This window comes from Podarcis gaigeae, assembly GCF_964106915.1.
Source record: "Podarcis gaigeae genome assembly, chromosome: 2".
Lineage (NCBI taxonomy): Eukaryota > Metazoa > Chordata > Lepidosauria > Squamata > Lacertidae > Podarcis > Podarcis gaigeae.
This window is the reverse complement of record NC_139679.1, coordinates 112,727,875-112,752,092: the sequence shown is the minus strand read 5'-3', so window position 1 is coordinate 112,752,092 and position 24,218 is coordinate 112,727,875. Positions and strand designations below refer to the sequence as shown.

The following is a 24,218-nucleotide window of genomic DNA, read 5'->3' as shown; positions in this document are numbered from 1 at the left end:
AGAGGGGGTGTGGCCTAGGGAGATCTTGTAATTTCTCCATCCGTCATCCACCTACCAATAAGCTTTTGAAAATCCGAAACCAGGTGATTTAGGCTGTACCTGTGAACTCTTCTCTGCTTTGTTCAAACTGATGATGAAAGTAAAGCCAAGCAGAAAGGCCTGCATGCCTTGCTCCGTGTGTTCATTAAGCCTAAATAGGTGCAACACAGACTGAAGGATGTGGCTTCCTTATTCACCCCTGCCCCCCTCTCCTCCACACCCTGTTTTGTTTCCCCTTCATCAGATTTTTAAGTTTGTGAGCTCCTTAGGGGCAGAGCGGGTTTTGCGCTCTGGAAAGCACATTGTAGACTGGTGGCGCCAGGTAAATAAAAATAAAATAAAATAAAAATAAAACTCATGTTCTTAACACATGGCCTACATGCCAAAGAAGACAGGGACAGCTGCCTCTTAACAGGCATTGCTCAGGAATTCTAAGAAACCCCCAAACCAGTGCAGTTTTGAAATTGGTGGTTAAAACACGGAACCTGGTCCTTGGTCTCAGGAACCACCATGCAAAATTTCTGAACAGCCCAGTCCACCATCTTGACTCAAAATAGCATCTGACTGTGTCCAAAACGTAGACGTTCTCCTTGATCTCTGGAGTCAGGCTGCAAAATTTGGTTACACTTTCTTAAGAACAGAGGCGTACCTAGCCTCCGCCATCTTGATTCAAAATGGCGGCCAGCATCCAAACAGCTACTGCAAACACCACCTCTCACCTCAGGAACCCTCACGCCAAGTTTGGTGACAATATCTCTAGAGGTGGCTGAACCTATAGGCAGCAGACGGACAAATTGGCAAACTGCTTTCCAAAATATATAATAGTGATAATAATAGTATTGTGTAGACCAAAGGTAGCGATGTGTGAGTAAGACAATGGCATTGGGTACGTAAGAGTAAAGAATCCCATTTTTCCCAGGAGACACACAGCAGGGTGGAGTAAAGACAACTACAGCCATTGGCAATCCTCTCCACAGTTTAATTTCCGCCACGAGGCAGAGGTGCGGCTTTCCCATTACACTTGTCAGTGTCACAACAGGAATCAATGTGTGTGTATTTTCCATCCTTTTGAACTGTGTTGCAGTATTCCCAATATTCATCACTCACACAGCCATAACTCATGAAATAGAGCTCATCATCTGTGAGGGGAAAGACAATAATATGACCAAGGAGAAAAACAAGTGACGTCATGGTCAGCTTAAGGCCAACATACAATTCCATGCCCTCCAACATGTCAAAAGGAAAAACCAGGATGACATAATCCAGAAGGCCACCTTCCATTTCCTTGTCTTTTTATGGATACACCCAGAAATAATAATAATAATAATAATAATAATAATAATAATAATAATAATAATAATACAGTGGTACCTCCAGTTACGAACGGGATCCGTTCCGGAGCTCCGGTCGCATCCCAAGGAACTCACAACCAGAGGTGCCGCTTCTGCGCATAGAGCACTTTTGCGCGTGCACACGCAGAGAAACCCAGAAAAATACTTCCGGGTTTGCCGTGTACGTATCCTGCAGGATACGTAAGTAGAGGAGAACGTAAGTGGAGGTACCACTGAAATAATAATAATAATAATAATAATAATAATAATAATAATAATGCTATTACTTGTAAGGTAAAGGAGCTCTGGACTGTTAAGTCCAGTCAAAGGAGACTATAGGGTTGCAGTACTCATCTCGCTTTCAGGCCAAGGGAGCCAGCCTTTGTCCACAGACAGGTTCTGGGTCGTGTGGCCAGCAATACTAAACTGCTACTGGCATAACGGAACACCGTGACAGAAACCATAGCGCACGGAAATGCCATTTACCTTCCCACCGCAGCGGTACCTATTTATCTACTTGCACTGGTGTGCTTTCAAACTGCTAGGTTGGCAGGAGCTGGGACAGAGCGACAGGAGCTCACCCCGTTGTGGGGATTTGAACCACCGACCTGATCGGCAATCCCAAGAGGCTCAAGTGGTTTAGACCACAGTGCCACCCGCGTCCAGGCCCTTTATTATTTGTAAACCACCATCACCCAACACCCTGACTGGGTTACAGCAGCTTCTGGTTTGAATCCACAGCTTTAAGAAGCTGCCTTGGGCTGTGTCAGACTGTGAGCCTATCCGCCTCAGGGCTGCTTACCCTGACTAGCAGCGACCCTCTGGGATTCCTGGCTGAGTCCGTTCCCACCCCTGTCTGGGGATGCTGGGAACAGGGCGCTTTACCGCTGAGCTGCGGCCTATCGCCAGGTCTTACCAAGGTAGCTGGTGTACGTGAAACACTTTCCGAAGCGAATCTTGCACGTTTCTTCTGTCGAATAGCAGGCCTTGCCATTTCCGGAATGACAGAGCTTACACACGAGGCCTTGGGCTGAGGTTGAAAAGAAGTTATTGAAAGTGAGGGCTTGGAGATGGTCCTTTCTCGTGCGGGAACGAGGGTGAAAAACAGGAGAAGGGGCGGACGGGGATAATCTGGGAGCAGCCGTGTGTGGCTCTGAGCGCCGTAAGCCAAGGAACTGTCTGCCCTCCTCTCTCTTTGAAAATTGGAATGCGTTCATGTTTCCCCACCCTTTGGGAACCTTAAGGATGGATTCTTGTAACCAGGGATGCTTAAGAAACAAGCACCACCTTCAGACTGAAGGTGGTACTTCTAGGTCACCAAAATGGAAGTGACAGTTGCAGATGCAGTGCTGCACACAAGTGGAGTGGACTTTGACTCACACAACAAGGCTTGCCTTTCCTTGCCCTCCATCCCAAGTCAGCCCCTGATGCTTGGAGGACACCCCAAGGCAGATGAGAGCCAGCGGCACAGGCGGCCGCAAGTGGGAGGAGAGGAAGGGGAAAACCTGCTCTGTGAGCAGGAGTCTCTCCATGGAACGAATTTGTTTATGCACTGAACCCCATCCGTTCCGTTTACAATGCATACAAATACAAAGAGTATGTGTTTGTTTGTTTGGCTGACAGCCATTACGAAATATAAAATCACATAAAGCAGAATGAAATCTGTTGCACAGTTTAGATAATTAATAAGATGAGACATCCTGTCGGACAAGAGTTTGCTTCCCTGAAGAACTTAACTTACCATCCCCACAATTTTTTTATCCTTAAAATGGCAAAGCAGGTCACTTTTCCCAGAGGTGTAGGTCACAATATATATATAATACATACGTAGGTACAGAATCAGAACTTTTTCCAATTCTGCACCTTCAAGGGGAAAAGGCTCACAAAGCACTTGGAAACTCATGCATACCTCTGCTTACTTTCTCTGTAGACCTCTGCCCCCTCCCTCCCTCTCTCCCTCCCACCTCTCTCTCTCTCTCTCTCTCTTTCTCTCTCTCTCTCTCTCTCTCTCTCACACACACACACACACAAACACAGACACACACACACACACACACTCACCAGAAGAGCAGAAGAGCAACATAGAGGCCCCAAGGAGGAGAATCTGATTCATCCTGAATAATGTACACAGCCTCCCAAGTGAATATCAAGAATGAAAACGGAGCTGTGGAATATTAGGAAGGTCTAGAGTTCTTTGGCTTACCAGTTTGTGCCCTCTGACCTCTGGAAGCAGCCAGTGAGGGCAAAGGTGTGCTGTGCAAATGTTTTCTTTTGGGCAGAAATGCTGGCAGACACTGTTGCTAAACAGTGCCAGTTAACAGGTCTGGACAAAGTTTCCACCTCTATCAACTTTGCGTAAGTCCATTCTGTCCTGTATCTGCATTAATCTGCAAAACGTGTATCTATATCCATAGATATCTATATCTTGCTCTCTGGAGCAGTAGAAAACAAGCTTGCTCCATTATCCATGATCCATCTCCCATGAGACGGCCCTTCAGATATCATATCAGCTCTCTGTCGTCTCTTCTCCAGGCGAAACAAGATTTTACACACCTCTTCCTGCATTGCAGGGGGCTGGACTAGATGACCGCCAGGGTCCCTTCCAACTCTACAATTGTATGATTCCTTGATTCTCCAGTCTCCACAGCAGTACAAGATTCCAGGAGTTGCGTGTCAAGGTCCCCCAAGCTACCCCTAAATAATTCACAATTCACACATAATTTTTGTTTAAGGTTTTTGGCATAATTTTGACCACAACTTTATTAAAATACATAAATGTGAGTGGTTGCTTAGACATTGGTTATGACTATCTGTCCCCACGCCCAGGCACAGAACTGACTGCCGGATTCCAGTGAAAGCCAGTGAGGGAAAACAATATTGGGGAGAGCGTGGAGCCAGGCACCAGACCCTCATCCCGCCCCCTGCCCCCCGCATGCCCCCGGGGGCTTGCACGGCTCCATTCAGGGGTACGGACAAAAGAATGGCAAGCCCTTGGATTCCTTTAACGGCAGCATTGGAGGGGCAGGCACCGCCAATCCTTACCCCTCCACCAACCAATTTTTTAACCAATGCCTAACTGCAACCTTACAAGTTGTGACGATTTGCTACGCAGTAGGCAAAACCAAATGACACCAGCCAATCAGCCAGATGGACAAAATTCCTACCAGGCCCCTGCCCCAACGGCAGACGACCCCATGACAGGCATAGCAAGGTCAACGCAATAGCCCTAGATCAGGGAGGGTGGGCGGGTGATCCGATGCACACAGCGAAAGAGCCCAGTCAGTGCTGTGTGACTTGATTTTATAACCTTTGGTCCGTCCTCCTAAATGGCAACAGCAAAATTTGCCCAGTAACCCAACCGCCCAATCACTGTGGATGGTCATCCATACTAACCCGCCCAGCAACAGAGGGGGGGGCCTGTTCAGACCCCACCGCAACACGTGCTCTCTATGAAGGAGAACATGCTTTGCAGCCCCGCTTTACACACCAGGGTCTCTGTTTCCTTGGGGAAACAAGGCACAGCAGAGACTGTGGTGTCTTTATGATATATGGTTTGTTTATTTACACATATATGCAGCCTGAGTCTACAGAAGGGTCCTCAGCCTTCATACCCCAAGAGTTTCTGGCTTCTCCTATAGCCACAGCAGCCATGGACCTAAACAGACCCTGCCTGTGGGGCTCTCAGACGTTGCTCTCTCCTCCTCTCTCCAAGCCACCACTTCCTAACTCTGTTCCTTAACTTCTAACACTCTGCACTAAACGTCTGCCCACATTATATTCTCCCTCTCGGTTCTAAACCCCAGGCAGAGAGAGACCCTGCTCCCTTTAACTAGGGTTGCCATATTTCAAAAACGTGAAAATCTGGACACAAAGGTTGTTGAGTTTTGTTTTTGCAAAGTTGTTGAGCGTCTTCTTCTTTCTTCTTCTTCTTCTTCTTCTTCTTCTTCTTCTTCTTCTTCTTCTTCTTCTTCTTCTTCTTCTTCTTCTTCTTCAACTTCTCACCAAAGTTGTTCAGCATTTGGGGGTGGGGGGCGGAATGACAACGTTTTTGAGCTGCTTCTTTTTTTGACCAAAATTATTCAGCTTTGGGAGAGACAGGGGCCCAAAGTTGTTGAGCTCTGAATTTTTCAACTATTTTTAATTACATCCAGCAAAATCTACACTACCATCATGGGATTTCCCCAGACCTCTGACCCTCTGGTTGTGTTAACAACCCATAACCCCAGGCTAACACCTCCAATGAAATTAGTCCAAATTTCTTAGCACCAGCCTTGATTAGCGTTTATCACATGCAAATTCCAGAGGGATTAGAAACGGCAGGTCAAATACACACATGGCTGTGACGTTCCTAACACACAAGTTCCAATTAAATTCTAACTTTTACAGAGCCCAGGTGTTCAGCACCTGCAAACCTGTAATGATACACAACTCCCTCAACTTTTTTCTCATAAGGAACTGTAGCCCGTTCTCTCTGTAGTCCCCTGAACACTTATGCACACGCTCTCACATACATTTTCATTCGCCAGGAGAGCAGAAGAGTAGCATGGAGACCCCAAGGAGAAGAATCTGATTCATCCTCAATAACGTAAACAGTCTCCCAAGCAAATATTAAGAATGAATCTGGGCTGCAGAATCCTAGACAGTTTGGGAGCTCTTTTGCTTACTTACTGCGTTCCACACTCCAAGCCTCTGGGGACAGCAGCGATGTACACAGGACAAAGGTTTGGTAAATGTTTTCTTTGGAGAGGAAATATTGGCAGACACTCTAACCAGTGTCAGAGGATGCAAAATTTTAGTAGATCTGAACTTTTGCATGTGTTCACCCATAAATCTACAGCATCTATCTATCTATCTATCTATCTATCTATCTATCTATCTATCTATCATCTATCTATCTATCTATCTATCTATCTATCTATCTATCTATCTATCATCTATCTATTTTTAATGCCAGGGTACAGTCTGAAATTTGGGTCGATCTGAGTCTGCTTAGTAATTGGGAGATTGCCTGAGAATACGGCCTCGGGTTCAATGGCGGAAGAAAAGTGGGCTACAAAGGCAAGAAAATAAAGAATAAACAAGACAATCCTCATAGAAATTTGTATTTAATCAGTATTGAAATATGCATTTCCTAGAAAATGTATGCGCCTTTCAATATATGCATTTCTAAACCGTATTGAATACAATTTTTGAACCAAGAAACAGCATCTGGAGATTTGGAAAGTGAAATTGGATACAGATCATCAAGCTCCTATACACATTTGGGTCCAGGGGGTGCATATGCCCCTGTTCGATTCACATCAGGATTTGCAAAGATCAGATTCCACAAACAGCACTAGTTTGAACTACTTTCCCATGGCAGGCAGGGGGCATTACATTCCCGAACGCTTTTTCACAGGAGGAAACAAAATAGCCATAGTGAATTAATTACATATAGCAAACAACCACGTGCCCAAGAGTAGACAATGGATTGAGAGCCACAGGTCTGGGGGTGAAATATGGACCCCCAGACCTCTTTAGCTGGCCCTTGGGACTCTTGTCAGGCCACACCCACTGTCCAGCCAGCCCTTCTCTTCCCAGGCCTAGTGCCTTACCAACCTTTTATTGCAAACTCTCTGCATGCTTCTACCTTGCTGGAATGTGCCCTTGAAGTCAGTCAAGGCTTGTTGCTTTCCTGGATGGGGAATTGAGAGGCGTAAGGGACTGACAGGATGCTGATGACTGTCCACTGGGGGAAGGGGGCGAGACTCTGACTTGGAAGAAGGGGTTGGTGATTTGTGGAGAAGTGTACCATCCAGGAGGCAAGCGTCGGAGACAGGAGAAACTTCAGAGATGGAAGGCGGAGCACAGAATGGGTCTGAGGAAGAGGAGGAAGAAGCAGGTCGGGCAAGTGGAGGGCCAGGGGCTTCCCACCCCCTCTCCTGAGCCACTGTGTCCCAGAACCAAGAGGGGGTTGAAAGTGGACGTTGTGGGAATGTTGTGGATAGTAGGAGAGGATATATTGCTACTAGTGAGCTAGTAAAGGTAAAAGGACCCCTGAACATTAGGTCCAGTCGTGACCTGGGGTTGCAGTGCTCATCTCGCTTTATTGGCCGAGGGAGCCGGCGTACAGCTTCCGGTCATGTGGCCAGCATGACTAAGCCGCTTCTGGCAAACCAGAGCAGCGCACGGAAACACCATTTACCTTCCCGCCGGAGTGGTACCTATTTATCTACTTGCACTTAGATGTGCTTTCGAACTGTTAGGTTGGCAGGAGCAGGGACCGAGCAACAGGAGCTCACCCCGTCGCAGGGATTCAAACTGCCGACCTTCTGATCGGCAAGTCCTAGGCTCTGTGGTTTAACCCACAGCGCCACCGCATCCCAATTGTTGTGGATAGTAGGAGAGGATATATTGCTCCTAGTGAGTTAGTAGCAGAGCACATTCCCTGTACATCACAGGAAGCTAGTTGGTAGATTCATTTGAATCTCTTGTGTTAAGCAGTCCAGTCTGGCTTGTTCAGAATGGGTTATTCCTGGTAAATCCCCTTTGTTCCCTCCTAAAAAGAATAAAGACACAACAGTCTTCTTTATAAGGAATGATAAGGATTACTTACATCCAGTTCACAGTATGAGCCCTGAAGACAGGCTTTAGCTTGTAGTTACAGAAGAGAGTGTGGAGGAACTCTGCCTTATATATGCAGTGGTACCTTGGAAGTCAAACGGAATCCATTCTGGAAGCCTGTTCAACTTCCAAAATGTTCGGAAACCAAGGTGCAGCTTCCGATTGGCTGCAGGAAGCTCCTGCAGCCAATCGGAAGTCGCGTCAGACGTTCGGGTTCCAAAGAACTTTCGAAAACCGGAATAATCACTTCCGGTTTTAGATCGTTCAAGAGCCAAAACATTTGACTCCCAAAGCATTTGAAAACCAAGGTACGACTGTAAAGTGATATGCCTGCAGTTTTTCCACAGTCATGCTAATGAATACACCCAAGTCAGTGGCAAAGCTTACCACCTTGATGCAGCCTTCCATATTTTTATTTTTAGGAAGCGTTTGGTGGAGCCGGCCTTTCAAATAAGTTCTGTTGTATGTGTCTCTTTCTTTTGGAGGACCCTGGCAGCCACCTCCCACCAGCCTCGTTCTACCAACTTGTAGTCAACCCTTCCATACCCATATGTCACTGTGATGAGGTTCTCCCCTTTCCCAGAGATCAGCACAACTTTCTCATTACTGGTGGTAATCAACATTTTGGCATTATCCTGAACGCAACGGGGTTCCTGGGAGAACCGACTAACGGCCTCATCCAGGCAAGACCTTAGCTCCCGCCATTTCTGGAGTCTCAGCCTGTTCTTCACACGCAACAAGTTCTCCAAGCTTAGCGCCTCCACCCCAGTCTGCAAACGCTCCATGACCACATCCCAGTTGTCTACGTGGACTTCATATTTGGCCTCGCCTTGTTTAAAGAAGACCGAAATCTTATAGGTTTCCTGGCCGGAGACAAACCTCACCACCCGCCCACCACATTCCACCAACATCTCAGCATCCTTCTGGATGGTATCGGGTTCCATGCAGAATTTTTCCACTGCTAGGTCAAAGCAGGCCAAAGGAGAAAACCCTTTCCTAAAGGAACCCCAGTTATGTAGATGACCACGGATGCTAAGGATATTACTAAGGCTGAGAGGCTGTGGATTAGAGCAGAGACGAGCAAAGTAGAGGTCCCAGTTGGGTACCAAGACATTGTAGTGCACTTTGCCTTGATTGTGGAAGACCGTGACTGCGACAGATCCGTCGCCCGAGGTGAACTCCATCAGCGTGCGCCCATCAGAAATGGTGAGGTGGGCATTGCTTCTCACACATGGTGGCTCCCTCTGGAGGTTCTCCAAGGCGCAGCTGAAACAGGAGAACATTTTGCTGTTGGGTTCTTCCTTGGTCTTGGCCAACAGCATGTTCCTGAAAAAGAGGTCCGCTGAGAGAGAGGTTGGGATTCCATCAAATGTAGCCATCCTCGTTCAGATCCCTGCACTGGGACAATTAAAAAAAAATTAATTAAAGGACACTTAAATGTATGATTCAAGCTTTTCTAGAAATGAAAAGATACCTATCACCCCCCTTGTTGGTTCCTTTGCTCTCCATATTTTTTGTTAGAGCGTTTATTTATTTTCCAATAAAAAACATCCAATTAACATATCAAATCATAATCCAATAAAAATAAAAAAGATCAAATTGTCTTTCAAATTGTAATTTTGATTTTACGACTTCCCACAGTCTGAACCTCAAAGCATATCCAGATCTCAGTCCTGCTTCTCATTGATGCTTCCATATTTCCATATCTCGATTTAATCTCTCCAACCTTTGCTCTCCATTTGACCTGCATAAACAGGCTTTCCAACAAACAAGGCCTGCAGGGTAAATTAGACACACACCATCCTGGAGAAGGGACCAAGGTCTTCTGCTGTGAACGGGCTGTTAGAGGTAGGTAGCCATGTTGGTCAGCCGTAGTCGAAACAAAATAAAAAAAATTCCTTGCAGTAGCACCTTAGAGACCAACTAAGTTTGTTATTGGTATGAGCTTTCATGTGCATGCACACTTCTTCAGATACACTGAAACAGAAGTCACCAGACCCTTATATATAGTGAGAGGGTGGGGAGGGGTATTACTCAGAAGGGAGGTGGGAATGGGTGATTGGCTGATAGGTGTGGTAAACCTGTTGTCGACTGTTAACGACTGCAATTGGTCTTACAGGAAAAAGCAAAGGGTGAGATGACTAAAAATAGCTTTATCATGTATAATGAGGTAAGAATCCAATATCTCTATTCAGACCAGGTCTCTCCATGGTTTTAAGTTTGGTAATAAGTTGCAATTCAGCAACTTCTCTTTCCAGTCTGTTTCTGAAATTCTTTTGTAATAAAGACAGCTACTTTGAGATCTTGTATAGAATGTCCTGGGGAGAATGAAGTGTTCTCCTAATGGTTTCTCTGTCTTGTGATTCCTGATATCGGATTTATGCCCATTCTCTATTAGAAGCACACTCAAGGATTTACAGGGGTACACATTATCACATTTATTGTGGCCCTTTGGGCCGCTACCACGACAGCAGGAGGGGGAGATCTCCCCAGTGCTTCTTCACCAGCCTGGCTCATCTCTGCCTCTTGGCCACCCTCATCCCACTCTCCTGCTTCCACTTCTGCCTCTGGTTCTGGATTCCTCTCTACCACAGACTCTTCCTGCTCACTAAGCCCTGTTGCCTCTTCTTCAGCTTCTGACACCTCCTCCCTCCCAGTCTGCTCCCTCTTCTCCCTCTGACCACTCAGTTGGTGCCACCCAACAACCCACTGTGACCTAACAGTCCGTGACAGTTGACCAGTGAGTTGACCAGTACTCTGACTCACTGGAGTGCCTGGTGTGCTCTGGTCCATGGGGTCACGAAGAGTCGGACACGACTAAACGACTAAACAACAACAACAACAACAACAACAACAACAACTGACTCACTGTAAGGCTACTTCCTGTGTTCCTATGTAAATATACTGTACGCTGCTGGTCTATCTATCTATCTATCTATCTATCTATCTATCTATCTATCTCTGGCCTTTGGGACTCTCTCAGGCCACAGCCCTACCTCAGCCTGCTTTGCACCCTTCCCTGAATGTTTTCCCCCGGTCCTTGAATGAGCCCTTGAACTCTGATGCTGCTTTTCACCTGCCTGAGTTGGGGGACAGAGAGGAGTTCACAGGTATGTGTAGAAATGAGCCCAGCATACAAAGGTAAAAATTAGCACTCGCTGATCTTCCCGCGTTTGGCCTGGCCTACCTCAAACATTTGACCGGAAGGCAATAATATGGCCTTTGGGCTGAAAAACGTCAACCCCACCCTCACTCCCACCCCCACAATTATATTAAGAAGAGCAGGAGTCAAGCAACGTTTTTTGTAAAATAGACAAAGGCGTTTATTCTGCAAAGAATACTTCTCAGCCTGAATTATGCTGACATTTATCCTTTGCCCCTCCCTCCCACCTTATCCCATTTGGGTGGGGAGCCACTTCATCCCTCCCAGGAGAGACGCCGTGGCTCAGGCTCACTACAGGCCCAGTGCCACTCGCAGGGTCAACGCATGCGAGTTGCGTCCTTCTCAGCCACCCTCTAGCATGGGGGTGGGGGGTGGGGCTCAGCACCCTGCAAGCACAGCCTCAGGCTGGGCTACTTTGGGTAGTGGGATGCCGTGCTCTGAAGCGCATTGACTTGGGTGTCACCTTGGGCTCCAGCATGCTGCCCCCAAGGTAAGTGCCGCCCAGTGCACCCTGCCCCCCCCCCCAGCTATGTGACTGTCCCCACTTCAACCCTGAACAATTTTTTCAATTGTTTATTTATTTTTCTTTATTGAAAGTTCAAAAAGTACATATGTACACTCAACGTAAAGGTAAAGGGACCCCTGACCGTTAGGTCCAGTCACAAACAACTCTGGGGTTGCGGCGCTCATCTCATTCTATAGGACGAGGGAGCCGGCGTTTGTCCGCAGACATCTTCCGGGTCATGTGGCCAGCATGACTAAGCCGCTTCTGGCAAAACCAGAGCAGCGCACAGAAACGCTGTTTACCTTCCCACAGGAGTGTTACCTATTTATCTACTTGCACTTTGACATGCTTTCGAACTGCTAGGTGGGCAGGAGCAGGGACTGAGCAACGGGAGTTCACCCTGTCGTGGGGATTCGAACCGCTGACCTTCCGATCAGCAAGCCCTAGGCTCAGTGGTTTAGACCACAGCGCCACCCGCCACTAAACATGGTGAGACGTAAATAAAAGAGAGAAAAGGAAAACGAGAAACAGAACCTGTGTACAGTGGTAAAGTACTTAATTCGTTCCAAAGGTCCGTTCTTAACCTGAAACTGTTCCTAACCTGAAGCACCACTTTAGCTTATGGGGCCTCCTGCTGCTGCCGCGCCGCCAGAGCACGATTTCTGTTTTCATCCTGAAGCAAAGTTCTTAACCCAAGGCACTATTTTTGGGTTAGCGGAGTCTAACCTGAATCGTATGTAACCTGAAGTGTATGTAACCCGAGGTACCACTGTAGAAGGGGAAATAAAGCCGGGGGGACCCAAAGCCAAATAGTTTACAAGGTTGTTCTTGTAGTACACCAGATCTTAGAATATACTTGACTCCGTCATGTTTGTTTAAAAAAGAGCTATCTAAGGCATCTAACTGTTGGAAATGCAACAGGGATGATGCTTCTCTAAAACACATGGTTTTTTTCATTGTCCTATACAGTGGTACCTCGGGTTACATATGCTTCAGGTTACATACGCTTCAGGTTACAGACTCCGCTAACCCAGAAATAGTGCTTCAGGTTAAGAACTTTGCTTCAGGATGAGAACAGAAATAGTGCAGCAGCAGCGCAGCAGCAGCAGGAGGCCCCATTAGCTAAAGTGGTACCTCAGGTTAAGAACAGTTTCAGGTTAAGAACGGACCTCCAGAACGAATTAAGTACTTAACCCGAGGTACCACTGTATTGAAATATCCACAGAACTGTATGGAACAACTTTATATTTACAGAGCAAAATATCCTTTTGAATTATATTCCCAGCACTTGGAACCTTACGAAAGGGCAGTAATGAGTGGACTCTCCGTGCCCTTTCCACAGCAAAAAGACTGACGAATTGGAAAAAATAAAAATGCGTCTCCCTTCTACGATTGGATTGAAGACTTATACAAACTAGCAACATGCAAACAACTTGCATATAAACACAGGCTTGCCATGGACAAATTCAATGATATTTGGAATCCATTCTTACAAATACTGTAATAGGTTAACCCTGAACATTTTTAAAAAGAAAAAGAAACATTGACTCAGGAGATAGATCTACATTTATTGTTTGTTTGTTTGTTTCTTTGTTTGTTTGTTTGTTTATCCCCAAATGGCTGAGTCTAAAAATCACTAGGATTAAGGAGGCATCAAAGGAAGGCTCCACCTTACCTTAATTCTCTGCTTTGAATCGGAAGCTGATCTACCTTCCGTTGTCAGCAGATTTCTTGATGAGATCTAGGAAGAGGAGAAAATGACGTGTGACTTATGTCTGATCTTCAACCTTGACAACTGAAGGAGCGTTGCCATAGGCCCCTGCTCTCCTGAGGCTGAACGCCATTTGTCTTAGCCAATAAGCAGCACAGCATTGCGGGAAGCCAGCAAATCGCCACTGCCTTGCATTCCTACTGGCCTTGAAGTCTGTAAGTCTTATGAGAACTGGGAAGAAGGGAAGGAAGTCTACTCATTACCAACCTAAAATTTCAGCAAGGAGGTTCTCTCTTTCTTTTTTTGCTGAATTTCAAACCACATTGGCGCCTTGTTGTGTTGCGTTTGCAAAGTAAAGGAAGGACTGGACCCTGATTAATAAGAATACACACAGAGATTTGAACCAGCAAGACTCTGGGAAGGGTGCATATAATCGTGTGTCTCTCTGTGCCTGTCCATCAGATCTCCGCAGCCCCCGGCCCAGGCCGTTTTATTCACAAAAGAACTTTTTACAGAGTTTTCAAAAGAACCAATCAGATTTCTTCTGAGCATTTCCACAAATCCACGTGGAGACAAATTAAACTATAAACACTAGTTAGGCATGCATACTCTGGAGTAAATGAATGAAAAACTACAAAGGAGCGAATACAGCAACTCCGGAGGTCATAAACAATCAGTACACATGATAAGAAGGATGGCCAGGACAGTGACCATTATCCCCTTAATGTGAGATCTGCTTCCTGGCCCCAAGATTAACATCTTAAGATAAATATATAAGAAAACTACATCAAAGAAACTTGCCCACTATCTTTATGGCCCAGGATGCCTGCCTGGCGAAGCAGCTGCTGTGAATGTGACGTGAGGAAGAGAGGAATGGAACAGGGATGCAGGGGTGCAGATTGCTCAAGAATCATATCAAAATAGTTTAAACCCAGTCAATGCAATGCTTTCATTGCTGACACAGATGGCTTACTCTATATCTGTTATAATTCCTCATAGCAATCCCACCTGATCACTACATCTCTGGATATTTGCACTCCTACATTGTTGTACACATCAGCACAGTTTGATGTGTATACAAGGGCATATTCACAGTAATGGTGCATTTCACAGCTTCTCCCCCCACCAGCTGTTCACATCAGCATGGCTTTATTAGTGTCAGATTCATTTGTGTCTGCCTACCCACCAGGGAGCATTAAAGGGGATTAAAGTGGGTTATAATTGCTCCAAATAAATGTCTTCTGGGCCAGGCCAGAATAAAAAGCAGGTTGACTATATGGAGTTAGCAGAAATGACTGGCAGAATCCGAGACCTGGGAGAAGAGGCTGTGGAGGAGGACTGGAAGAAATTTGAGGACTATTTACAAAAATATTGTAAATTGTATGAGTGTTAAGAAAGATGTAAGATTATTAATAATATGGCACCATTAAGATAGCTAAAAGGAATATGAAGATAAATGAAAATATAAGAAAAGACAAATTTTGGATAAATATTATGCTAAAATTAAGCTTTTAAGGTTTGGGTAAAATTATCTAAAATTAGGGACACAATATCGGAAATTATAATATAAGAATTGAAACAAGGTGATAAATTGCTGGGTAAAGTTCGAAAAACTTAGAACGCAGGAACGAGAGATGTGAGGAAGTCCAAAAAAGTGAAGAAAATGTGGATATTGAAAAAATTATATGTTATTTTGTTTGCTTTTTCTATTGTATTAAGAAAACCTTTAATAATTTTTTTTTTTTTTTTAAAAAACAGAATAAAAAGCAGGTTAAGGAACAGCTGAGACTCTTATCTTTGGACAGTAAATTACATTTTAGTCTTGGAAGAGGCCAGGGGTTCTTTCTGTACTCACACACCCTGCAGCCAGATGAGCAAGAGCCATGTTCACATTTCGATGACATGTTCCAGTTAGGCAAAAGCGCTTGAGGAGGGTGTCCAGCAGGGCTGGTGAGGGGTGTGGCCTAGTAAATCTTAAGGGCCAGGTAGAGAGGCCGGGGGCCACTTTCAGCCTGAGGTTCCCCATCAGCAGAGAGGCTTGATAGCAAGCTTTCTTGGGGGCAAAGAAATCATGACCACCAGCCAGCTAGCCAGCAGCCACAAACATGGCTGCCATTTGGCTGACGAGCAAAAGAGTCGTATTGCTGTGCTGAAACCCAGCCTTTATTTTTGTGGGACTACAGACGGATGTGTGTTCAGACCCCTGGGCTCTCACTTGTGGGGTGCCTCAGGGTTCTGTCCTCGCCCCCATGCTTTTCGACATCTACATGCAGCCGCTGGGAGAGATCATCAGGGGGTTTGGGCTGGGTGTCCATCAATATGCGGATGATACCCATCTCTACCTCTGTTTCAAATCGGAACCAGTGAAGGCGGTGAAGGTCCTGTGTGAGTGTCTGGAGGCGGTTGGAGGATGCATGGCAGCTAACAGAATGAGGTTAAATCCTGACAAGACAGAAGTACTGTTTTGCGGGGACAGGAGGCAGGCAGGTATGGAGGATTCCCTGGGCCTGAATGGGGTAACTGTGTCCCTGAAGGACCAGGTGTGCAGCCTGGGAGTCATTTTGGACTCACAGCTGTCCATGGAGGCACAGGTCAATTCTGTGTCCAGGGCAGCTGTCTACCAGCTCCACCTGGTATGCAGGCTGAGACCCTACCTGCCCGCGGACTGTCTCACCAGAGTGGTGCATGCTCTGGTTATCTCCCGCTTGGACTACTGCAATGCGCTCTATGTGGGGCTACCTTTGAAGGTGACCCAGAAACTACAACTAATCCAGAACGCAGCAGCTAGACTGGTGACTGGGAGCGGCCACCGAGACCATTTAACACCGGTCTTGAAAGTCCTACATTGGCTCCCAGTATGTTTCCGAGCACAATTCAAAGTGCTGGTGCTGACCTTTAAAGCCATAAACAGCCATGGCCCAGTATACCTGAAGGAGCATCTCCACCCCCATCGTTCTGCCCGGACACTGAGGTCCAGCGCCAAGAGCCTTCTGGCGGTTCCCTCACTGCGAGAAGCCAAGTTACAGGGAACCAGGCAGAGGGCCTTCTCGGTAGTGGCACCTGCCCTGTGGAACGCCCTCCCACCAGATGTCAAAGAGAAAAATAACTACCAGACTTTTAGAAAAGACATCTGAAGGCAACCCTGTTTATGGAAGCTTTTAATGTTTGATGTTTTAATGTTTTTGGGGAAGCTGCCCAGAGTGGCTGGGGAAGCCCAGCCAGATGGGCAGGGTATAAATAATATATTATTATTATTATTATTATTATTATTATTATTATTATTATTATTAATATTTTTACAGACTAAAAGATATTTAGTTGCTTTTGAGGACCGGGGGATGTGTGTTGGGATTTACATAGGATTTATTTCAGGGGTGGGGAACCTGTGGCCCTCTTGATGTCACAGGACAGTTCCCATCATCCCTGACCATTGGTCATGCTTGCTAGGGCTGATAGGAGTTGGAATATAAGACCACAGGTTCCCAACCCCTGGCTTACTGTGTGTCAGGATTTTACGATGCTCCCCTGTGTGGCTGACACCTTTCCTGCAGTCTTCCAAGACTTCTGGAAAGGGGAGACTCACGTGCCCCCCTCCTTCCCCCTTTTCTGGAGTTGAATCTAACTTTCTGCAACAGCCTCTGCTGGCTCTTGTGAATTTACAGCTTGTGCCTCCGGACAGAAAGGGCTTTCCTCCCTCTCATTGTGAGGGGAGCTCAAGCTGAACATCCCTCCATCCAGCCCTCTTCCTTCTTCAGAGCTTTCTCTGTCACTCATGGCAGGGAGGTCCCTGACACTTTATATTTATATATTTTGGCTCTTTTATATAACAATCGCTGGATTATTATTATTTTTTGCCTCCTCTTTTTGCCTCTTCTTCTCCTCCTTTTTCTTCTCTTCTTTTTTCTTCTCCTCTTTTCCCCCTCCTTTCTCTTCCTCCTCCTCCTCCTCTTCTTATTCTTCCCCCTCTTCTTTTTCTCTTCCCCCTCCTCCTTTTTCTCTTCCTTCCTCCTCCTCCTCCTCCGATGTATTATTCACTCGCCACATAAGGAATCTGCAAGTGACTTACAAAACTTTGAAAACTTCAAAAGCATAAATCACAACATAAAATCAGAAAAAGCACGATGCATTGCAACGAAATACACATGAGAACCTTTAAAAAAACTGCAAGAACTTCAGCAGCAGAGCAGAAACAAATGACAGTAAGATTATCCGACTCTGTCAAATACATGAGAGAAGAAATATGGTTTTGCCTGGCTTGAGGTAGAGATGGGAGAGGGCAAAGTGGATTCAGTTCTCACGTGAGCTCCCTGATCTGCACTTTCTGAAACAATTCACGAACCAAAACACAGACATCTTTTGGGAATTTGCACTTTTCTGAATTTTGCAGTGTCGCTCTTCAGCTGAGTGTTGTTTGCAAAACTGCATAGACTTGAGCAAAGTACAGTGGTACCTCAGGTTACATACGCTTCAGGTTACAGATTCCGCTAACCCAGAAATAGTGCTTCAGATTAAGAACTTTGCTTCAGGATGAGAACAGAAATCGGGGTCCGGCAGCAGCAGGAGGCCCCATTAGCTAATGTGGTGCTTCAGGTTAAGAACAGTTTCAGGTTAAGTACGGACCTCCGGAACAAATTAAGTACTTTACCTGAGGTACCACTGTATGCCTAGAAATGGATTACTTTCGGGAAAAATCATTACAGAAAATAACGCTGTGCAAAGAGTGTGTATATTAGGCAAAACTGCATAGATAAATGTGCGTATTAGAAGCAATTCACACTAAAATGCTGGTGGATTTTGAGGACTTTTTCTTTTTTTTTTTTCAAGAATTGCAAACTGATGTGAAGAACTGAAGAGTGGACCAGACCGGACTGAGAGAGAAAGGACAGGATAGATTTTCCCACTCCTAGAGCCAGGTAGACCTCACTATAGAATCTATATCTGTCACACATTTAGAAATGATTTGGAGTGGAGGGGAATGAAGGAAAGGGAGAGGTGTGATGCGTCTTAGGGATAACAAAAGGTTAGATTCTGTTTTCCCTGCCGATTAGGTTCTTACTCTTAAAATAACAGACTGATTTTATTTTATTTCTAGAAATCAATTTTTGTTTTATGTTTAGAATGAAATAATTTCATTTATAAAAATAACTAACGCCATCCCTATTAGTACCCCAAATTGCTCCCCCCCCACACACACAATAAGCCCTTTTTCAGGTACCTTTGAATTTCTCTTCTGAGTGGGAAGGAGGGTCAGACAGATGCGATGTGAAGAATGTGAAGATTAAGCTCTGTCACTGCTTCTCTGGCGCTGAAAACAGCAATAGTAAAACCCCTTTGGCCCCTTCCCCGAGCATGGTCTAAGTTTCGAATTCCCCAAAATGACGTTCCTATCTGATATCCAGCACTTGCGAAACATCCACACAAGCCTCTGGCAGTTTACCAGTAGGGGATGTGCAGATCAAGAGATGGAGAGAGGGGGACAGAAAGACAGAGACAGAGCGAGAAGGAGAAGGAGAAGGAGAAGGAGAGAGAGAGAGAGAGAGAAGGAGGAGGAGAAGGAGAAGGAGAAAGAGAAAAGAGAAGGAGAAAGGAGAAAGAGAAAGAGAAAGAGAAGGAGGAGTTTAAGCAAAGAAGTGGGTTGAAAGTCAATCATCTTGAGGAATTAAGGCCATTGCAGAGCTAGGATGTGTGAGTCTACAACTCCCACAGACCTCATGCCAGTTCCTTCGCTCACAACTGTGCACAGCTACCAGCTGTATGGGATGTTAGTGGGGGGGGCAAGTTCCTCTGGCGGGGGACACATCATGCTCATGCTATGACCCTTCCAGGGAAAAAGCCACTGGTAGTGCTGGGTGGGGGACAGGTGCCGCCCCTCAAAAAGACATTACTAAATACTGCCATCGCTATTTCTCTACTTTTCATTTGACGCCTTTCAAAAAAGAAAGAGAAATATGGCGCCTTTTCGGTGAGGTCGCACTTTGCACGTGGTCATGGCCAGTGCTCCCCCGCCCAATAAAATGTTTAGGAGTACAGTGGTGCCCCGCAAGACGAATGCCTCACAAGACGAAAAATTCGCTAGACGAAAGAGTTTTCCTTTTTTGAGGTGCTTCGCAAGACGAATTTCCCTATGGGCTTGCTTCCCCCCTCCCAAGTGAAAAAGCATTGATCATGGCTAACCTTTTACCCTCATTTGCAGAGGTGAAGCTGTTTCCTAGCAAAGGGCACTCTGCATACAGACTGCATCTTTTAATAGGGAAAAATAGTGCCGGTACTCACCAGGAAGTTGTTATAGTACCGTATTTCTCGCTCCATAAGACGCACTTTTTTCCTCCTAAAAAGTAAGGGGAAATGTCTGTGTGTTTTATGGAGCAAATGGTGGTCCCTGGAGCCGAATTACCCAGGGGCGAAAAGCAGATCGTGCTTTTTTTTTTTTTTAGGAAGAGGGAAGGGGGTGTTGAAACAGAGCCGCTGAGCAGCTGATCGGCAAGTGATCAGGAGGGAGATAAGGGACTCTAGCGATAAAGGAGGCTGCCTGGGAGGGTGGAGGTAAAGACAGTGAACTTGCTAGGAGAGGAGCCAGGAACACTAAAACAAGCAATGAGGAGAGAAGTTAGAAGAAAATGAGGAGCAAAAAACTGTTCCAGCTAAGGAAAAGACACTAAGGCAAACAAGAGGGAAGGTGGTGTTGAAACAAAGCCGCTGAGCAGCTGATTGGCAAGCGATCGGGAGGGAGATAAAGGATGCTAGCGATAAAGGAGGCTGTCTGCGAGGGGGGAGGAAAAAGCACATGGATCCTCAGGATTTTTGCACTGGGTCACCTCAGATTCACCATCAGATCACATAGCATGTCCATGGCTACAGCCTGCACCCAAAAAATCACACATCCACTGTTTCATGGGGCCACAAAAACGTGGTTACAAAGCACAGAGAGCAAAAAGCAAGAGAGTGTGGGCTGGATTGGAGAATGCGGGCATCGATCCCGCTACCTCTCGCATGCAAAGCGAGCGCTCTACCATTTGAGCTAATTCCCCAGTTGCCTGGTTCCATTGGCCCAGAAATACAGAAAAAGAGGCAGATCTCAGAAAGGGATCTGTAAAGGGATCCAGGGAAGCTTTGTTGAATGTCTGGCAAAAGGAAGAGGTCGTGAGGTTTGCTGGAGAATGTGGGCATCGATCCCACTACCTCTCGCATGCTAAGCGAGTGCTCTACCATTTGAGCTAATTCCCCAGTTGTGGGGGATCCCACTGGCCCAGATATACAGAAAAGAGGAAGATCTCAGAAAGGGGTCCAGAAAGGGACTGAGGGAGGATTTGTTGTTGCTCGTGGGTGTGGCCAGGATTTATGATAGGGTGGAGCCCAAAAAGTTTTTGAGCTTTTTGGGGGGAGGGGAGATTACCCCAAAAAGTTGTTGCCTTTTTTGGGGCGATCACAGGTAAAAATCTCCCCAAAAGAGGACATTACGGGGGCAGGCTTCTGCTGGGCAGGGACAGAAGCTCGGTCAATTGAGTATTTTGGGTGCCTTTCTATACTTTTTGAGGTACCGTATTTTTCGCTCCATAAGGCGTACCTGACCATAAGACGCACCTAGTTTTTAGAGGAGGAAAACAAGAAAAAAAGTATTCTGAACGAAACAGTGGATATATGATTTTTGTGGTTCATGCTGTGGCCACAGACATGTGATCTGATGGTGAATTTGGGGTGACCCAATGCAAAAATCCTGAGGATCCATGTGGATCCGTACTTTCTAACCATGTTTTTGCGCCATTGCGGCCCCAGGCAACGGTGAGTGTGTGTTTTTTTGGTGCAGGCTGTAGCCATGGACATGCTATGTGATCTGATGGTGAATTTGGGGTGACCCAATGTAAAAATCCTGAGGATCCATGGGGTTTTACCTCCCCCCTCCCAGGCAGCCTCCTTTATCCTTTATTGCTAGCATCCCTTATCTCCCTTACTGATCAGCTGCTTCCTTTCAACACCCTCTTCCCTCTTGTTTGCCTTAGTGTCTTTTCCTTAGCTGGAGCAGTTTTTTGCTCCTCCTTTCTTCTAATTTCTCTCCTCATTGATTTGGTCTTCCTGTCTCCTCTCCTTGCAAGTTTGCTGTCTTTACCTCCCCCCTTCCAGGCAGCCTCCTTTATTGCTAGCGTCCCTTATCTCGCTGCCGATCACTTGCCAATCAGCGGCTTTGTTTCAACATCCACTTCCCTCTTTTTCTTTTTCTTTTTAAAAAAAAGGATGATCTGCTTTTTGCCCCTGGGCAATTCGACTCCAGGGACCACACATTTACTCCATAAGACGCACAGACATTTCCCCTTACTTTTTAGGAAGAAAAAAGTGTGTCTTATGGAGCGAAAAATACGGTATGTTGTTGTTGGCATCCATCCATCTCAGGAGACAATGAAAAAGTGCACCATTGGGAGGGGGCATCAAGCTGTTGATGCAGCACCTATTGGAGCTGTAGGGACCCAATACAGGAGAGACAGACATCCAGTTGTGCTGCTGCAGATAGAATCCTAGAATCATAGAGTTGGAAGAGACCACAAGGGCCATCGAGTCCAACCCCCTGCCAAGCAGGAAACACCATCAGAGCACTCCTGACATATGGTTGTCAAGCCTCTGCTTAAAGACCTCCAAAGAAGGAGACTCCACCACACTCCTTGGCAGCAAATTCCACTGTCGAACAGCTCTTACTCTCAGGAAGTTCTTCCTAATGTTTAGGTGGAATCTTCTTTCTTGTAGTTTGGATCCATTGCTCCGTGTCCGCTTCTCTGGAGCAGCAGAAAACAACCTTTCTCCCTCCTCTATGTGACATCCTTTTATATATTTGAACATGGCTATCATATCACCCCTTAACCTCCTCTTCTCCAGGCTAAACATGCCCAGCTCCCTTAGCCGTTCCTCATAAGGCATCGTTTCCAGGCCTTTGACCATTTTGGTTGCCCTCCTCTGGACACGTTCCAGTTTGTCAGTGTCCTTCTTGAACTGTGGTGCCCAGAACTGGACACAGTACTCCAGGTGAGGTCTGACCAGAGCAGAATACAGTGGCACTATTACTTCCCTTGATCTAGATGCTATACTCCTATTGATGCAGCCCAGAATTGCATTGGCTTTTTTAGCTGCCGCGTCACACTGTTGGCTCATGTCGAGTTTGTGGTCAACCAAGATTCCTAGATCCTTTTCACATGTACTGCTGAATCTTCCCTGGTATTGATGTCAGACTGACTGGGCGGTAATTATTTGGGTCCTCTCTTTTCCCCAAGAGATGCACCATGGCGTTTGTTCTCTCTATGCTCCTCCCAGCCGTCCTTCATCCTCTGGGCCGAATGCTGTGGATGCACAACCTGACTGTCTGTCTCCAGGCACTGCAGTCGTCTGCAAGGGATTCCCGGACGGCGGGGCTGATGTTGACAGCCTTCATGCACTGTTTGCAGACGTCTTTGTAACACAGAGTTGGTCTGCCGATGGGCCTGGTGCTTGAAGCCAGCTCCTCGTACAACACATCCTTGGGGATCCTGCCATCTTCCATTCTGTGGGCATGACCAAGCCAGTGTAGACGTCATCTAAACAGGAGTGTGAACATGCTGGGAATGAGGGCTTGCAGGAACACACCTGAAATATGCTCGCAGTCGAATGCGAATTTCATGCTCTTTATTCAGCTCGTAGTAGCAATGAATGAAACTTTCCCCAAAATGTCTAGCTATACAGTGGTACCTCGGGTTACATATGCTTCAGGTTTCAGACTTCCCTAACCCAGAAATATTACCTCGGGTTAAGAACTTTGCTTCAGGGTGAGAACAGAAATCGTGCTCCGGTGGCGCGGCGGCAGCAGGAGGCCCCATTAGCTAAAGTGGTGTTTCAGGTTAAGAACAGTTTCAGGTTTAAAACGGACCTCCAGAACAAATTACCGTATTTTTCGCCCCATAGGGTGCACCGGCCCATAGGGCGCACCTAGTGTGGGGGGAGAATAAAGAAAAAAAAAAATATTCCCCCCCCCAAGAAGCCCAAGCTTCCCCAGCCCCCAGAACAGGCTGCTATCCGCAAGCCTAGGGAAGTTGTGCCGGTCTCCCCAGGCTTGCGGAGAGCTGCCTGAAGCCCGGGGTGCGCTCCACTGCATGCCCCAGGCTTCGGGATGCAGGCAGCTCTCCGCAAGCCGTGGGAGCCTGGCGGGAACTCCCGTGGGCTCCCACGGCTTGCGGAGAGCTTCCTGAAGCCTGCATTCGCCCCATAGGACGCACACACATTTCCCCTTCATTTTTGGACGGGAAAAAGTGCATCCCATAGGGCGAAAAATACAGTAAGTTCTTAACCCGAGGTACCACTGTATATGCATTACACAAGGGCCCCATGTGATTGGCTAATTCCGAGCTGCTCCTGTAGGCCAATCAAGTTGCAGATTCACTTCCTCCAGAGGCCTGATTGGCTGCTCCTGCAGGCCAATCAGGTCACTGATTCACTTCCACCTGCAGCTGGATTGGGTGGCTCCTGCGGACCAATCAGACTGCTGCATTCTGGATCCTATTGTTCTAGGATTCAGCTCAGTACATAACAACACCTTTGTTTGAAACTCTGCCCTGCCAAGTGATACCCAAATTCTTCCTGATGTGGCAGACGTGGAAGCTACCGAGGCACCACTCCCAAGGGTGATAAGTTGCCCATGACTCACTTTCATAAAAAAGTGTGCTCAACACGCTCACTGGTAGACCTTCATCTTGGTATTGGAGCCCCTGTTGTGTGCATGTCAAAAAGAAGAGAGCGGAGGCGGGATTGGAGAATGCGGGCATCGATCCCGCTACCTCTCGCATGCAAAGCGAGCACTCTACCATTTGAGCTAATTCCCCAGCTGCCTGGCTCCATTGGGCCAGACATACAGAA

The 24,218-nt window shown here is 46.5% G+C and overlaps 2 protein-coding genes and 1 long non-coding RNA gene across 6 annotated transcripts in view; 1 reads left to right on the top strand and 2 right to left on the bottom strand.

Annotated features, from left to right (window-relative positions):
- Positions 1 to 1,003: 1,003 nt before the first annotated feature.
- On the bottom strand, positions 1,004 to 3,595 carry LOC310838103. Its single transcript, XR_014560668.1, has 3 exons — positions 3,432 to 3,595; positions 2,287 to 2,400; positions 1,004 to 1,178 (listed from the first exon to the last, which is right to left on the bottom strand). It is a non-coding gene; the product is annotated as an uncharacterized lncRNA (long non-coding RNA).
- Positions 3,596 to 8,368: 4,773 nt separating this feature from the next.
- Positions 8,369 to 18,869, bottom strand: LOC310837908 (uncharacterized protein). 3 transcript variants are annotated; one of them, XM_083725136.1, is made up of 3 exons: positions 18,568 to 18,869; positions 13,317 to 13,382; positions 8,369 to 9,366 (listed from the first exon to the last, which is right to left on the bottom strand). In XM_083725136.1, exon 3 carries the CDS (start codon positions 9,350 to 9,352, stop codon positions 8,420 to 8,422), a length of 933 nt encoding a protein of 310 aa, XP_083581262.1. In that variant the 5' UTR covers positions 9,353 to 9,366; positions 13,317 to 13,382; positions 18,568 to 18,869; the 3' UTR covers positions 8,369 to 8,419. The 3 variants fall into 3 exon arrangements, with proteins under 3 accessions (XP_083581262.1, XP_083581263.1, XP_083581261.1); XM_083725137.1 differs by lacking the exons at positions 13,317 to 13,382; positions 18,568 to 18,869 and adding exons at positions 10,269 to 10,728; positions 10,832 to 10,953; XM_083725135.1 differs by lacking the exon at positions 13,317 to 13,382 and having other exon boundaries at positions 18,568 to 18,866.
- Positions 13,261 to 24,218, top strand: part of LOC310838051 (uncharacterized protein) — a 44,644-nt gene continuing 33,686 nt past the window's right edge. Inside the window, exons 1-2 of one of the 2 annotated variants that reach the window (XR_014560656.1) lie at positions 13,261 to 13,376; positions 18,178 to 18,265. The gene's annotated coding sequence lies outside the window, so the exon portion shown is untranslated. Of the gene's footprint in view, positions 13,377 to 17,594; positions 17,613 to 18,176; positions 18,266 to 24,218 lie in introns of those variants that run through there. The other variant, XR_014560657.1, reaches the window with a different exon arrangement.